Genomic DNA, 17718 nt, shown 5'->3' with positions numbered 1-17718 from the left:
CACGTTTCAAGAAAAAGCGAAAGTGTCACGCACTCTGTGACACGAAGAACCGCTAAGAATTGGATTTATTTCTGTTATAGTAGGAATAACAGTGATGGCAAAGCAAGCCCAAAACGGCAGAAATCGGCAAAAACCACGACGGACAGGCAAGGAGTGAGAAAGTTTTATCAATCTCACTTGTAAAATGTTGATATTAAGGAATATTTAGTGTTGTAAATGGATCATATTTCGTTTCTCCGTGTTAATCCTTATGATGCATTCAAATTCTTTTTTTCTCACGTAATTTAAGGTGGCTCGATAGGCCAAAAAATCATAAAAACTTCATATTTTTGGAAATAAGTTTCTGGGCACCAACAGTCATTGTAGTTTCAAGAAAAGTAAGTCTTTTGTAATTTTTCCCATGGCTATTGTATGTTTTTCAACTGTTTTTGGATCTGTTTGAGCGGTTGCTATGGAAACCAGCATTGTTAACGCGTCGTTTTCCACCAAAAAAAGCCAATGATTTCAAAGAAATCTTCACAGGAGTGACCAGAATAGATTTCAGGGGCCTGGTAAATAGTTAGGCCCTAAATGAGGACATTGTGTGCTGATACATGACGTACTTGGCATGAGAAAAACGTGTTCGCTTGTTTACGATCTATCTACTGAGAGTTGAAGCGAATTATGCCTCCAAAAAGGAAATTTAGGAACGTTAGAAGAAAAAAAAGGAGGTTTACAGGCAACAAGTATACTAAGAAAAGAAATTCTGAAGAAATGGAAGGAACTGATGATCAGGAATCAGTGAAAGAAAGCGAGGAATCAGACATCACCGATATCGAAGATGAAAAGATTCCGAAAAACATCACACGGAATTCTGATCGTACTAAATCGATGCCTGCTACCCTGAGAAAGTTGGACGATAAGTCTAGCGATTCTGGAGACCCTGAAAACGATGAGGAGGAAAAGATGGCAAGTATAGAGGGTTTTCGTTTGATTGATATCTCTGTACTTGCTTCAGTCTTCGAGTCATTTTGGTGTCCGATGTGTAAATATGGCCACGTCACGTTCGAGGAGGATTGCAGCGCCAAGATGGGTTTTGCTACTCTTTTTGTGCTAAAATGCACATCCCAAAAGTGCAAATACTCGAAGAGGTTTTTTTCCTCTGCTAAAATCGAAGGGAGTCAGGCTTATGAAGTCAACCGAAGAGTTGTCCTTGCTACAAGGAACATTGGAATTGGACACCAGAGTCTTGTAAAATTCGCTGCGGTGATGAACATGCTACCGCCCATGAACGAGAACTCTTATCGAGATCATGTTGCCACAATTCGCAATTCTGCGGAGACTGTAGCCAAGGAGAGCATGCAAAATGCAGCTGAAGAGGCAAAAGAATTTTATGAGCCAGGAGAAGATGGGGTCTTTGACATTGGAGTGTCAGGGGATGGAACTTGGAGAAGAAGGGGGTACTCTTCAGCTTATGGGGTCGTCACTGCAATATCCACAGTTACTGGTAAAGTTCTCGATGTGGAAGTAATGTCCAAAGAGTGCAAGGAATGCATGGTTTGGAGAAGCAAAGAAGGAACTGTTGAGTTTCAGGAGTGGTGGGAAGGACACCAGCATCTTTGCCAGGCAAACTATTTTGGTTCTTCGGGGTCGATGGATGCTTCTGGAATGCTTGCCATATTTGAACGGTCTGTTCAAAACTACTCTGTTCGTTATACAGAATTTCTTGGGGATGGAGACAGTAAATCCCACAAACTTATTGTTGAAGAAGCCGTTTATGGGCCTGTTGAAGTAAGAAAATTGGAATGTGTGGGCCATGTCCAGAAACGTTTGGGGTCGCGACTTCGCTCACTGAAGAAGAGAACTGGTCAGACACGTCTTCAAGATGGAAAGTCAATTGGCGGAAGGGGCAGGCTAACAGACAATGTCATTGATAAACTGCAAGTATATTATGGGAAAGCCATTAGGAACAATACTCATGATATCCAAGCTATGGAGAATGCTGTAATGGCAATTTGGCATCATACACAGTCAACTGATGATAGCCCAGATCACGACCTGTGCCCCCCTGGAGAGAGTTCATGGTGTGGCTTTCAAAGGGATGTTGCACAGGGGACCTCTGATTATAGACATAACCATCCCCTTCCAACGGCTGTGGCTAATGCCATCTATCCCACCTTTGAAGCCTTGAGTGAGCAAAGTCTGCTTGCACGCTGTCTACATGGTGGTACGCAAAACCAAAATGAGGCCATCAATGCCCTTATCTGGCAGCGTGCTACAAAGGAAACCCACTCTGGGCTAGCAGTGGTGGAACTTGCTACCTTCTTGGCAGTCTCACATTTTAACAATGGCACTATTTCTATCATTTTAGTTCTTCGAAACCTGGGAATTGACCCAGGATTTCATTGCATCAAAGCTTGCCGAAAGCAAGATCATAATCGAATTCGCCATTCTCGCCGTAAAAGCTCTGAGCAAGCCAAAAAAAGGAGAAAACAGATCAGAAACTTCAAAAAAGGTTACAGTGACACTTTAGAGGCAATAGAAGGACAACAGTATGGTGCTGGTGCCTTCTAACATTGTTTTCAACTCTTGACTGCTTGCCCAATGATCTTGTGAACTTTATTTGCTATTTTCTAATTTTCCGTATTTCAGAGGTTTTGAAACCTTGTGACAATAATATCTCAAAAAATATTTACGATAAGTAGATCAAATTTTCACAGCATCTCAAGTGTCAATAGCTGTGTGCAATGACCTATTTTTATAGTGTTTGGACTTCTCACTCATGGGTTATGCCTTGTAAATTGAAGTGTAGTCAGGGTTATTTTTTGGTCTTTCTTTGTTGAGAGCTAATTCATGAATGCAACATAGTACTTACCTCAAAGTAGGTCATTGCACAGCTGTGATACAGTACAACAAGCACCTGAAGTTTTAGCTCTATAGCATAAAGCAGAGTAGAGATATCTTTGCCAAAAAACATACCTATTTTTGTCTCTCGGAATTGGGTGTGGCTAGAATAAATGGTGTGGCTCCTCTGAATTTTATGGAATGCTCTCCTAACTTAGTGGAAAGTAATGGGTAAGACCTATTTAAGTTTGTGGCACAAGTATAATGATATGATTTAAAGTTTAAGTGTTGGTAAAATTGTTGCCAAAATGAGCATTTTTAGACTATCGAGCCACCTTAAGACCGCGTCACACAATGTGTAACGCTTGGATGAAATAATCTACCGCTTTTTTTTTTGAGACGCAAGCTTGGGAAGCCTGTGCTTCTATCAAATGGACGCTTGTCGCGCAGGAGCTCTGCTATAGATACTGCATAGAAAGTGCTTCTTGCAGGTTTCTGCACCAGAATCAAGTTTTTTTTAATCTGATAGGCTAGTCCAGATTCTCTTGAGCGCAGTCACTAGAGACATCTGGCCAGTTGCATGATATCGGAAGGAGAAGCGACATTTGCTTTTACCCTCAAATATTTAAACCTCGGTTTATTTTCCCTCATTCAAACCTCAGTTTTTTTTCCCTTATTCAAACCTCAGTTTTCTTCCCTTATTCAAACCTCGGTTTTTTTTTTTTCCCTTATTCAAACTTCGGTTTTTTTCCCCCATGCAAACCTCGGGTTTTTTTTTTTCCCTTATTAAAACCTCGGTTTTTTTCCCTTATTCAAACCTCGGTCTTTTTCCCTTATTCAAACCTCGGTCTTTTTCCCTTATTCAAACCTCGGTTTTTCCCCTCATTCAAACCTCGGTTTTTTTCCCTTATTGACTTGAATAAGAATGAGGCTAGATGGAAAAAGAATACTGACATCGATGACGTCATCACAATTCTGGGAATTAATCAGGGTGCTTTCCGAGAATTCCTCCATCAACATGGACGCCTGCCTGCGGCGCCGGAGCTCCGCTATTAGGGACTTTTAAGCAGTCAGGACGGCAACGCCACGGAAGATGTCGATTAAAAAATGAGTTTCTACTTTTAGTTGGAATTTCGAAAATGGCTGCATGTGTTTACCGTCTCCTAGGGCGCCAGACCTCAAACTCAACATAACGCATAAAAGTAGCGTTGAGTTCCAAATGTAAATTAAAATAATTTGCCGCCGCGGTTTCTCTTCGCAGACGACGCAAATTTTGGTGATTTCACGTTGTTGTTTTGCAAAGGACGGCTAAGAAATGTTCAAAGTTTTAAAACGTACGTGCTGGGCTATTGTTCTGCCAATTAGATCTATTGTTTTTCCACGTTCTCCTTGCCGCCGCTGTCGTGGTTTGCTTAAATTCCCTATTGTCCCTATTTCTTAGTAGCAAGTTAAATCTAAAACCCAGTCACGAGCGTCGTCTGGCAAGTTCTACGATTATATCCTGAAGGAGAAGTGATTTGTGCTTTTACCCGCAAAAATTGCAAAATTCGCTTATTACCCTCATTCACTTTAATAAGAGCGAGCCATATGCAAAAAACAAAAACTGAAGAAAAATCCCCGAAGTCCTGAGAATAAATCTGGTGCTTTCCGGTTTATGTAAATAAAGCCAAGCATCAATGACGTCATCGAAATTCTGAGAATATATCTGGGTAGCTTTCTCAGAATTTATTTTTCACAAAGATGGCTGAAGTTAACGTTACTATGTCATCTCTCCTACTCTACAGTTTTATTGCGATTATAATTACAATTATCTCTTTCTTTTTGATCAAGAAGATTCTTACAAGAAGAAATATTGAGGAAGCGAAGCGTAACGCTTCCAAAGAAGTACAAACAAGTCCTGTCAAACATTTGGGGCGAAGAAGAACGCGCCATGGCGTTCACGCACGAAGAAGTCCATTGAATTCTCGCGTTCTTTCCACGGATAAAATTATTCCTCGAAGTGTCAATTATCACTTCACAAGACAATGCAACTACAAATGTGGTTTCTGCTTCCATACCGCAAAGAACTCCTTCGTTTTACCAATTGAAGACGCGAAACGAGGATTGAAGATGCTCAAAGAAGCAGGTAGAGTCTTTCATGGAGTCGTAAGCTTCATAGACTAAATTTGAGAACGTAGGCTTTCCACCATAACGATTCGGAGTAGTCAGTTTTCATCTTCAAACCGGACACATTTAAAGAAGCTAGTAGTGAGAATACTTTTCCCGGCGGAAGCTATCTATTTGCTCTAATGAAATCCATATCTAATGAAGTAACCGTGTTATGCGATAAACTACGACTCAATATCTGGAATCTGAAATATGAACGATCTCAGGCCACAGCCAAACAATTTTATAACGAAAAATTGCGAAAAATATTTAAGGAAAAAAAAGGATCGAGCATAGTGGAAGGGGTTAGGTGAATCACACCCACCCGCAGTTAAAAGACTGCCGATGTCTTTCTGCGTATCGCTCGATACTAAGATGCACAGATAGAATAGAAGCGAGTCATGGTTAACTGATTAAAGTCTTTGTCCATGAATTGCTTTCCTATAATTACCTTTTTGCTCTATTTGGTTAGAAGTGAACAGGTGATAAATAGAGAGAGAAATCCAAAACCGTTTTGAGTGTTGGTGGAGTATTCGATGATATGCAGTATTTAGACCTGTTGACGAAAATCAACTAAAACATTATTGGCCGAAGACGAGTTGAATTTCATTCACGAATATTCCCTGAGCACGAGGAGATTATTCGTTTTAGTATAACAGATTTCTCGCGTAAATAATCTCCGAGATGAAGTTTAGGGGATTATTTAACAATATACACTTCGCCTGAGGGGATCGAATAACTGTCAATTGGTATGATTGTATATAAGATATTTTAGAGAGCTCATCCTTGCAGTTCTTACATCACAGGAACTGTCAGTTCAACGAGTAATATTCAATTTGCCATCACAAGGGGTCCTACATTTTCATTTTGCATCTTGGTAACGCCATCCCCTCTTTTTGCGAGTGATCCTTGCAACTGGGCCAGCCATGAGACTGCACGAGCTCAAATAAGGCTCTTAAATTGCCAGTAGCAATCTCTTTTCGTCTCCCTGAAGGTTACAAGAGATGAAAAGGGAAAATTTGGGGTGACACTCAGGACGGCAGTTTCAATCAAGATCTATCCCTTCATTTTGCATTTGTTACTATGTACCTCTACCGTCAAATCCTATTTTGATGTTCTATTCTAATTTCATCCTGGATACCCCCATATTTCTAGAATCATCCCTACACGTCGCTTCTTTTCCATTCCGTAATCTGTTGATGTTTGTTTTCTGTAAGCTTGAACAGTATCAGGCATTGTTCAAACTTGTTTGTTTCAAACTTGAACGATGATAGGATGCTGTGTTGCCGAGTGATTAAGGCTAACCTGGTGGTCCAGGGCTTGAGCCTTTCAACCTGCCACTCAATGGACTTATAATTTCCTCCCAGTTGTCCCGAGTTCAACTCCTCGGTTGTCGCATTTTGTATACAGCCAACTGGTCTGTCTCCTACAACTAGGGATTTTTGAAAATACTACGTATATTTAGTCCTTAATTTCTAATTTGTTGATATTGACCTTATTGTGTGATCAATTAGGTATACACAAATACAAGCAAGTCAAGGATTCTGTGCTTTTCATTTTTAGGGATGGAAAAAATCAACTTCTCTGGCGGAGAACCTTTTATCCACAAACGTGGCGAATTTGTTGGAGAACTGACGCGTTACTGTAAGGAAGATCTGGAGATGCAGTCTGTCTCAGTCGTGTGCAATGGGAGCCTCGTTACGGAACGATGGTTTTCCAAATATGGTAAGAAAGACTCTTGGCAAAGTCGAAACTGAATTTCAACAACTGCCTTCCAAGTGCTAGAGAAAGTTTAAGAGCAACAACAAAACTATCAACAAATTTGGCAAATTATAAGGATGCCGTAAGTGAATACTGACCTTTGATTGGTTGAGGAGCAGCATTTTGCGCCAGGTCACCGCGTCACTAAAGGTTGCATTGAGGACTACAAGAGTCAAAATTAAAAATTGGCCAACCTTAACTAAAATTTTACCTTTTTATCCTGTCTGTTTCGTTATTGATTTCATCTCAATTGATTCATCTCAGAGGCTTATCCTTCTATCATCCTTAAAAGAGGTTAATCATACACGAGCATTTATTTTAGTGTTTGACAGCAACTTCTCCTTTGAGTAGATTTACGAGGTCTTACAAGGGGTGATATTGCATAATGTAAAGGATAAGAATTTAAAATCATTTCAAATTTTATTCCTTTGGGGCTTTTACCAACAAATTCGATGCAACGAAATCAACTTGCGCTCAATGAAACCAAACTGTGACTGGAATTAAAGACACAATCGAGCAGTGCTCGCTCTGAATTACAGACAACGAATTTAAAGAAAACATGATGACAGCCTGCGAAGTATGAAGTCGCTTTTCACTTTATAAACTGCGGTGCTTTACAAGGATTTCCTGTTTAGCCCATGGTGTTCATACAAGAAACAAAATAATACATGGTTCGTGTTCAACTCGATATCGCACTCGTTCGCGGCACTCATTCGTGCGATATCCAGTTGAACACTTGAAGAAAAATGCCATATCTACGCACGCCCATGTATTATTTCCTATTTATTGATCTTAATTAAATTTTATCTTTGTCATCATGCAACGTTTTCAGGAGAATTTCTGGATATAATGGCTGTGTCTTGTGACAGTTTTGATGAGGAGAAAAATCGTCAGATTGGACGTCATCAATCTGGGAAGGGAAACCTGAAGTGTTTGCAGAATATACGCGATTGGTGCAAGAAATACCGCGTGGCCTTCAAGATCAACACGGTGGTTAACACTTTTAATTTTGACGAGGATATGACCGAGCGCATCAAGGAACTCGCCCCAGTTCGTTGGAAGGTATGGATGATGATTCCCCATAGCTAATTTAGAGCACTATACCCAGTTTACTGAATATGAAATGAATAAATTTAATAATAATAATAATATCTTTATTAAGCACTCTAAACAACAAACGTGTTTAGTTACAATGATATGAACTCAACAAGTATAAAACTATTTAACTAACTAAATTGCTAACTGACTGGCTAATAAGAGAACAAAAATCTATTATCAAAAGTCCTCTTGAAACGTTCAGATCTGACAAGCGGGAGAATATAACTATGACGCCTCTTACGTAGCGTAACCATTGGTCGCTCTGGTGGCAAAAGGTCATCTAAAGCTGCGGTAAAATTGCTGTCGGTGATCTTGGCCTACAACTTCTTATCTTTTAGAGTAATAATATTTTCAATCGAAAAAAGCTCTTTACAGTAGCCAAGCTTAAAAGCTCTCTTGTACAGCCTGTCTATGCGACTCAGATACTTATGATAATACGCGCAGCCCCATACTTCTACAGCATATGTAAATATAGGTAGAATAAGACTGATAAAAAGAAGATGAAGATGATCCAGCGGCAGTCCATAGAATTTACAAACACGTAAGATGTGCAGACGACTACTGGCTTTCGATATAATATTATCAAAATGTAAATCCCTGTTACACGGATCAGATTGAAAAGTTACACCCAACAACTTCAGACATGGTTTACGCTCTATAGAAACCAGAGGAACAGGTAAAGCCTTAGTGGATTTGCCTCTAAGAAGCATCTCCCACGTTTTCTTGAAGTTTAGTTGCAGACGGTTAGTAGATGTCTATGTGACGATAGTTCGGACCTCCTCAGCTGCTGAATTGCCGTTGTTAGCCCCCGCTTTTACTGGAATACTTAATGTTAAATCATCAGCATATTTCACAAGCAAATTCTGATTTGGTAGAATGGCCTTAATATCGTTGGCCATAATAGAAAATAGTATAGGGCCTATAACTGTCCCTTGAGGGACACCCCTATTGATATTTAAATAATCCGTAGCAATGGCATCAACAACAACTCTTTGTTTTCTATTCTGTCGGATTAAGGTCAAGTGTTTTCAACTTAGAGCAGAGGATATCTTGAGGGACCGAATCAACACAGGCTAAATCAAAAGCTTTGCTGAAATCAAAAGAGAAAATTCTAACGCAATCAAAACCCGAATCAAGCCATTTCAGCCAAGCATATTCACACTTAATTAAGGCCGCAGTCGTATTGTGGCCTTTGCGGTCTGCAAACTGGTCAAACCTAATGAACTTATTCATATATTGAGATAATTCTTCTCTGTATTTAGGCGAGCCTTAAAGCGAAGCACGAGTAGGTTAAGTTTTGACTGTCCTTCACTTTATTACATTTCCGTAGAGGTTTCTGAAGAGACAGTTGACATCAGTTTAGGGACTGGTCATAAGTTACGAAGAAGTACGGAAGACAAGGAACCAGAAAACATGGGGATCATGGGAATTTTGCATTAGATAGAGGGCGGGCTTTGCCTTTAAACTGCAGAACTTATGTCCGTTGCCATCTTTTTAGGTACCCTGCTGGCAGAGGCGTTTATTTGTTAACTTTCCCTACGGTCCACGTAAAAATAAAGTCCTCTGCGCTCGGCCTGTTAAATCTTCTTCGATTATGCGCCTGAGAATTATCCAAGTTTGTTGATAATCTGATTTGCAAAACCAGTCAGAACCTGTTTTAAACACGTTTTTATGCGCACGCATCCTATTTAGCTGTATAGCAAGACCGAGAACTACCGGGAACTAATTTGTTTCTAAGCAACAGGCCGCGCATGCTCGAAGAGGATTTAACAGGTCGAGCGCAGAGGACTTTATTTTTACGTGGACCAAACGCCTCTGCCAGTAGGGTACCTTTTAGGGGAAGTAGACATGCAATGAGAGTAAAAACTCTTAAAATAAGGCTCACGCATTTCCAATTTGTATCACACCTGTTCGATCTATTCAGCACAGTGTGACTGACGAAAGGTTTCTTTATAGATCCAAATCTGTTATTTGGAATGTCACTATACAACAATACAGTCGTTAATATTAATGACGATACTAACTGTAGTTCAGAATTAACCATGAAACAACTGTTTGACAATGTGTAATGTATAATGAGTGCCACTAGTTACTCAGTTGAAGCACTTTCCCGTGTTACCCTCGTTAAATAAAGTTGATTGATTGATTGAATGAATGGCGCGGAAAATATTGCACTAAAATCTGCCTAAAAAATGCTCTTACATTAAAGATACTAAGCCGTCTGAGTACTGATTTATGATCAAAATTGTTCAGCAAAACAACCTGAGTTTTTTCCTCTCCTCAGGTTTTCCAGTGTCTTCTCATCGAGGGAGAGAATTGTGGCGCAGATGCGTTGCGACAAGCTCAAAAGTTCGTAATCTCCGATGACCAATTCAATCGTTTTGTTGAAAGACATTCCAAGTTACCTTGTCTTGTTCCTGAATCAAATGAAAAGGTAAACGAGTTGGATGATTTCTCTTTTAACGTCCCTAACGATGTTTTGTACGAGGAATCTTATCTCCGTTATTAAATCCCTCTTTCCGGTTTTTTCTAACATTTTTAATAGAGAAATATCCACGATGGCTTTCTTAATTATATCTTATAAATAAAGAAATATTTCTCTACATATGTAACCCTTTGAACCCTAACGTTGGTATTCATCTTCTCCGCACTTTTCTTTTGACTTTTGCTATCGTACTGACCAGGAGAATTTGTTTTACAATCAGGAACTTCTTAAACTGGTGATTATCAGATGCGGATCTAGACCTTGAACTAAGGAGGGGGGGGTGGGGGCGTTTTTGTTTGTGTCTGTTCACCCGCCGGCTTTTCTTCCCTCTCCGTTTATATTTTTACCCAAAATAAGGGAGGAGGGGGGCGGGAACCCCGTGCGCCTCCCCTAGACCCGTTACTGATCATTTCTTTTATTCTTATGACCTTTACATTTGACTCAAGCGTGATATTTGTAAGGAGAAATTAGTTTCTACGAGAGTTTGACAAAAGCATCTTACCTTGATAATTTTATTGTAAAAAAAAGAAATCCTCTGCCTTTAAAAGGACTAAACTAAAGCTCTTCTTAATCCGCTATTTTTTTTTCCATAGATGCAGAACTCGTATCTCATTCTGGACGAGTGTGTAAGTATTTTCAAAAATCGATGGTTAACCCTTTACACGATAACATCAGTTTTCATATTCTCCAAACTGTTCTCTATATATACGTTTTCTAAGGTCTTGACAGAATTTATTTAACAATCAAGAGGTTCTTAGGTAGGTGACCATTTCCTGTATTCTTAAAGTTACCGTGCACTTTCAGGGGTGTCTCGCCTGCAAGCGATGTAGCGCGTCCGGTTTAAACTGTAGATATCTAAACCCCTATATCAAATTAAAGCTTATATATAGGACTGGCTATCAGACTAGCTACTGTCAAACTAGCTGTAAAACTCCGACGAAGGGCTAACGCTCGGAACGTCAGCTTTTGTAATCGTTACGGTGGCCAATTTACCATTTCAACTTTGTTGATATATCCAAATTATTTCGTCACCCCCACCGACGAAGCCGCAAACAGTTTCTTTAGAAACTATCAGCCTCTACTGTAAAACTAGCTACTGTCAATTTGAGAGCAATCGAACACATACCCTTTGACTTGTAGCTCTTAAAAGGTGATTCGGGCGCTCGCATTTAGAAGTCGTGAAAAATTCAACAATTTATCTATTTTCAAAAATTTTGGTATAGTCTGATAGCCAGTCCAATAAGCTTTAATTTGATATAGGGGTTTAGATATCTACAGTTTAAACCGGACGCGCTACATCGCTTGCACGCGAGACACCCCTGAAGGTGCACGGTAACCTTAAGACTTTAATGTGTGATTCAGGGGTGAAATTGTGAGGAGAAACTGGAAGCTAGTTTCTCTTCGGGGTCAAAGGATTAATAGAAAAGGAATGGAAGAAATCCTTCAGATAACATTTTACCGTCGAATTAAAAAAAAAAACCATGGACGTGGATCGCTCTCATTTGATAATGGAGTTCATTGTTTTCAGTGTTAGCTTCTTTTTTCATGAAAATTGCCTCTATTATACCAAGCAGATTTATGTTCACGAAATCCTATGACTCCTATAAACTGGATCCTTTTCTGCTCGAGTGCGGGAACCAGTTTACACTGAACAGCACGACTTGGAGCCAAGATTATTCAAGTTGAAAATTAATAAGAACTGTTTTGATTCTTAGAAATGATAAAAGAAAAGATAAATAGAAAAAAAAAGATAAATAGAAAAAAAAAATCTAAGTTAATTAATTAGCCACTTGTTGCGAGAGAGAGATATGTCTTCGAAGTAAAATCGCATCATTGAATAAAATCGCGTATTCTGATTGGTTAACGAAGCGAGGTATTTAGCGTGAAATTCCGAGTTGAAATCGAGGCTATTTTGTAAATGGTATTGTTTCGCATCTATTGCTTTGTACCTCGGATAAAAACAAACACTGTTATTGCTGTTTTCTCCTTTCCTTAGTTTTATTCAGTTATGCAATTTAAGGAAAATCGATCACCTAACTCGTGAATTCAGTGTTAAATTGCACGCTTCGCGATTTGTGCGATATCGGTTTTCGCGTGAAATTTAAAGCGAAACTTCCTCGTCTAGTAATTAATTTTCCAATTCATTTGAAGGAGGAATTTCTAACCTACCACTCCTATTCTTAATTTAGATGCGTTTCCTGGATTGTAGATCTGGCGCCAAAACTCCATCCAAATCTCTGTTAGATGTAGGAGTTGAAGACGCCATAAATGCGAGTGGATTCGATGAAGAGATGTTCTTGAGACGAGGGGGAAAATACACGTGGAGCAAAGCTGACATGAATCTGGAATGGTAGCCTAATGCAACACAGCGGTCAAATGTCGAGCATGCGCGCGAGGATTAATTCTTGCTAACCGTGCGCTAATTTCTCGCACAAAGGTTCATCGGGAAAAATAACAAATGGCCATTGCCTCTCTAAATAAACGATGGAATGGATAATTGAAACGTTCATAGAAATGTTCATAGAAATCTGTAAAAGGAAACCAAATTTGGGAAAAAGAATTTTCGACACTTTCCCCTCCCCCCCCCTCCCACGAAAGCTTATGTAAATTTTCAATTTCAATTCATTTATACTAATACATTTACAGTTTGGCATCTACCGGTCGCAGATAGCAACAGCTAGCCCGAGCAGTAGTTTCACGGAGATTAATACATTAATAAAAATTTTACTGGAACAGATTACAGAGAAGAAATGAACAATATACACATGCTAGTTACAATCATAAGAGTTCTAAGATGAGAAATTACAACTTCGAAATGGAAACAATAGTTTCTATGAAGGAAAAAACCTCGCTGCATATTAAACGAGTTTGAGTATTTACTAATGGTATTTCAGTTTTTCAAGTTTTGTCTTTTTTCATTTTTGGATAAATTTGTTATTTTACGTTTGGATATTTTTTTATATTTTGTTTGTCTTTGTACTTATTTTCAGTTAAGTTCTGTTTAAAGATTTTGCTAGTATAGCGAAAACCTACTTTTGGTTTCCTGCGATCTAATTAATAAAATGTTGAATTAATTACAAAATAGAGAGTGTTTTCACAGGAAGTCACGGCCGCCCCTTTGGTATTCCTTAACAATGATCTATTTTTATTGCAAACCCTTTCTTTTTTTCAATAAAGAAACAAGATAGCTGGTCACATGAGTGAAATGGCTCTATAAGAAAATACAAAAACATTACGAGAAAGAATCAATTATAGCCCCTTTTTTTGCTGTAAAATGAAGTTTCCTTGACAACCACGCCTTGTTCTCATTTCGTAACTGAAGTTAAGAAAACTGATTGGCCACTGATCCGATTTTTGAACAAAAACAGCTGCCATACTACTGAGTTATGAGTGCCTTCGCGAAGATCAAAGTATTTGAGACAATGCTTAGTAAATATGTTTATTAACCATTTGTGCTTCGTAGAGTACAAATAACTCGCGAGACGACTGCAAATATCACACGATATTTGTACTCCAGAAATATCCGCGAAATTCGTCTGCACTGAAATGACAATTTGGATCATCTTGTCTGACAGGGCAAGATTCGGTACCACAATACCCCGTGAGTACCACTAAAATGACTGCTAAGTACTGTTACAAGTTTAGCACACCGTGTTCTTATTATTGGTTCGTCTGCAATAGTTTTCAGTGGAGTGCCCAAAGGAATCCAGTAACCAATCAGATGCAAAACTTTAACTAATCACGACTTGATCGCCTGCGTTTTCCTGCACTTTCGACAGGTTGGTCGGTTTCAGAGTTCTCATTGGCTCTTAGAAGTATTTTCCTTCCTTGTCATTGGCCGTGCTGGTTTAACGACACTCAATTAATTGAGGAGCACTCTGTATGCATTGTAACTTTACGGTCAATCATTAAAAATCCTTTGAAATCCCCTTTGTCAAAGTATAGTACAAAATCCTTTCACATGTATTTAACAATTATTCGGCAATATTCACCGAACTTGAGACGAATAATTGTTTTAGTATAATTTCAGAGCTGAACAACCGAGAAATTTCTAAAATCATAACATTTTAGTAACAATTATTACCATTTTATTTTAACATTTTATATAAACCGCTTGGAGCGGTTTATATAGCGTCATATAAGGAACCGCTCGACCAATCAGATTGCTGGAAACTCTTTGCTCAGCTCTGAAATTATACTAATGTCACTTAGTTATTGACCAGAATAAACACATAGCTTCAACAGTAACAATTGCCTCTTTCAAAAATAGTTTTAATGATACCTTGCCATTGCGAATAACTTGAAAGAATTCTTTATGATTTTCTTTGTGAGTTCAAGTTGTGGGGGGTGAATTGTATATCCAGAATTCATTCATTTTTCTGTTCTGCTTACAAAGTTTGAAATACATAATTTATGTGAACTTCAAGAAATTCCAATCTTGAATATTACTGTAAATGGTTTAGTAGCTTGCGAGCAAGCGATCATTTTCAGCGCTTCGGCGCGAGCGTTTGTTCGTCAGCCGGAAAGAAAGAAGCCTTGAGCAACGCGAGGTAGCCAGCGGTCTCTAAGGAGTTTAGCACTGATTAGTGGCAGACCCTCGGCCAACCTCTCGCTTACTCGTCTCAAATCTTCCCGGGGGCGGAGAAACGCGAGGGCTTGCTCTCAGTTTAATTTTTTAAATATTGTACATTTTGTCTTTTCAAATTCAAGTGAAATCTTTGTTTTTGCAGACACAACACGAGAGCCAAAAGAAGGCGAAGAAAATGGCAAAGGTTACAATTTTGTAAGCCGAGAAGAAATGGAGCAAGACATAAGAGCTGGAAAGTATCTGGCGACTTGGAGACTATGAGGGGAACCCGTACGGAACTAAGGTGGACGGTATTGGTAAGTCAAGCGCTCTGGGTAAATGTGTATTCTGGATGTTAACTCTACGGTAAGGAAAAGTAGAACTCAGCAGTTTAGCTTTAATGCAATTGACCAATCAGAACAAAGGTTTACATTGCCATTAGCCAATGAGAACTCATCGTAAAAAACCTTCTGGAAGGGCGGGAAAACGCGGACGACGAAGTGGCGATTGTTTCTTAGTTTTGCATCTGATTGGTTTTCTTGGCCGCTTACAGGGCAAAGTTAAGTAAAACCAAAGCAGTCTCGGATCACTTTCGACACTCAATTGAACATTTCTCCAACGTGTCGAGATTCGCTAACTGGTGATCAAGGCTTGGAGAAAATAATGTAAAACGAGGATTAAGTGTCGGCATTTTTGAAAAAAATTAAAGAGTGCTATTCCAAAGAGCAACAAGTGCCCAATTGCAGGATGATAATCACGCAAGGTAGCTCAGATGAGGAAATACTTACCTCTTTTTTTTACTTTTTTTAGACTCTAAAGATTCTGAAGGCGCCAGAATTTATGCCGTTTGTCGTATTTATTGCGTTGCCACCTATTGACACCCTGAGAGAAATTCATAAACGAGCCACATCAGAAGGAACTATTACCAAGAAACAGACGGTAAGTATGTAACCCGGTCACCGGTGATCGACAAGAGTACTCACTTGTTAAAGGAAAACCCTGAGAGTGTGGAGTACTTTTCGGGCGCCTCAGTCCCAGAGTTCAGCGTGGCGCACTAACGCTCATTCTTATACTTTTTTTTTTTGTTTTTTGGCTCGCGCGACAGACTTCGCAGAAAAAGAAAGACTTCTCGTAGTCTAGACTGAGAGGCAAACAACTACTGCTCAGAGCCAATCATTTTGCAGGATTTTGTAAGTGTTGTAATTCGTGGTGGAAACCATATCTTATTTTTGTTTTTTAGGACGAAGATCTTCAGAGGACAGCCGAGGAATCAGAAAAGCTTTTCAACAGCTATTCGCATAATTTTGATAAAGTCATTGTGAATGACAGCCTTGATAATGCCTTGTCTCAGCTGAAGGATTGTGTCGAAGGGCTTAGCAGCGAGTCACAATAGGTCCCAGTTATCTGGGTGTACTAATTGCACATTTTGCCCCCTCCCCCCATCCTATCCCCCTGAGGGGGATCTCATATAACGTAACAGGGGCGGCAGTCAAAAATTTGGCCCGAAAACCTTCAAGGTACAAGTTTGGATCTGCTGTAAATCTATATTAATCCGTTTGTGGTATATCTACCAATCCCTGTGGTATTTTATGTCTGTGATGATACAGATCACCCTCGTTATTTTTGTACAGATTCTCTCCCTTCCCCTCCACGAGATATTTCATCATACTCAAGGGACTTCAGTGCTAATGAAAAATGAGCGTATTTGAAAATCCAGATTATTCTGTCTCAGAATGTTCGCTTTTTTATTATTTTTTGCCTTTATTGACATCAAGCTAGTTGTTTGTCTTTCATACTTTGTGTAATTATTATCCAACTTTAAAAAGATAGCAGCTGTAAAGATTTGTTTGTCTTATAGCCAATATTTCTTTGTGTAACTGCTGGTCATCTCGGTGCTGACTGCACCACGATGGTTCCAGAAGACTAAACACAGCTTCTTAAGATTTCTTTGTAAAATGACGGATAACTTTGCAAATCCCAGGTAGTTTGTTAAAATGTGAAAATAAATTTAGGGGCTGTGACTTTTTTGTGGCCAGCAAACTTTCCTTCAATTTGAAAGCAGCCATAAAATACTCTGAGTTTGGTGAGTGGAAAAAAATCAGCAATATGCCGGGGAAGAATGCACCCGTCTGGGAACAAACAATGATGGAGGGACTGTCGCAGATAGCAATTTGAACTTGGAAAATTTAAGCTGAAATTTTTAAAGATGCAGCAGAAACTTTGATTTGGCTCCTGTCAAGAGTATCTGGGGACTTTTCTATTAAAAAAAATTTATTTAGATGTGCTCAGCTCTACGGCTAATACTCTTAAAAAATGTTGAAGTATTTTGTCAACAAAACTTCTTGTAAAACCCGGGGTCCCCTCAGGTCTGGTACCCCGCGAGTCTTGGTTTGCCAACATGACGAGGTTACCAAGCCGATTTCGACGGTCGTTGTGTCGTGTTTAATTACTTGGTTTATTGGCTTAAATTTTAATGAGAATTCCACTGAAGTTTGCCGACTCGCTTAACTTTAAACGAGTTGGAAAAACAACTGTTTTCACGGGACTTCCGCTTGTCACTCGCTAAGCGACCTGAAAAATCGCCCGTGAAAACACGGCCCAAGTAGCTTTAGCGAGTTGGCAATTAATTTCGCCCAATCAGGAGTCGTTTGCGGTTATTCATTTGACAGGGCTGTCAAATCAGAAATACAATACGCGTGGTGTTTTTACTCTCCCGTGTGAAGCGTTCAAACCAACATGTATATTAAATCATAACAGAGCGAGTAATTTTTCTTTTTATCCAAGAAGCTTCGCACTATCAAGCGATGCAAGGTGAGTTTATTTCGAGTCCTTTAAACAT

The 17718-nt window shown here is 39.3% G+C and overlaps 3 protein-coding genes across 3 annotated transcripts; all 3 read left to right on the top strand.

Moving 5' to 3' along the window:
• The first annotated feature begins 287 nt into the window (after positions 1 to 287).
• LOC148716335 (uncharacterized) lies at positions 288 to 3015 on the top strand. The gene has a single exon (XM_088745943.1). It carries the CDS (start codon positions 664 to 666, stop codon positions 2551 to 2553), a length of 1890 nt encoding a protein of 629 aa, XP_088602069.1. The 5' UTR covers positions 288 to 663; the 3' UTR covers positions 2554 to 3015.
• Positions 3016 to 4540: 1525 nt separating this feature from the next.
• LOC111329487 (S-adenosylmethionine-dependent nucleotide dehydratase RSAD2) lies at positions 4541 to 13394 on the top strand. The gene is made up of 6 exons (XM_022934206.2): positions 4541 to 4948; positions 6532 to 6693; positions 7562 to 7791; positions 10112 to 10261; positions 10906 to 10938; positions 12502 to 13394. Exons 1-6 carry the CDS (start codon positions 4564 to 4566, stop codon positions 12664 to 12666), a joined length of 1125 nt encoding a protein of 374 aa, XP_022789941.1. The 5' UTR covers positions 4541 to 4563; the 3' UTR covers positions 12667 to 13394.
• Positions 13395 to 15360: 1966 nt separating this feature from the next.
• LOC111329476 (protein PALS2) lies at positions 15361 to 17159 on the top strand. Its single transcript, XM_022934193.2, has 2 exons — positions 15361 to 15818; positions 16120 to 17159. The coding sequence occupies exons 1-2, from the start codon at positions 15720 to 15722 to the stop codon at positions 16270 to 16272; spliced, it is 252 nt and encodes an 83-aa protein (XP_022789928.2). The 5' UTR covers positions 15361 to 15719; the 3' UTR covers positions 16273 to 17159.
• Positions 17160 to 17718: the final 559 nt, after the last annotated feature.

This window comes from Stylophora pistillata, chromosome 14 (assembly GCF_964205215.1).
Source record: "Stylophora pistillata chromosome 14, jaStyPist1.2, whole genome shotgun sequence".
Lineage (NCBI taxonomy): Eukaryota > Metazoa > Cnidaria > Anthozoa > Scleractinia > Pocilloporidae > Stylophora > Stylophora pistillata.
The sequence above is the reverse complement of the archived record's forward strand: the minus strand, read 5'-3'. Positions and strand labels throughout refer to the sequence as shown.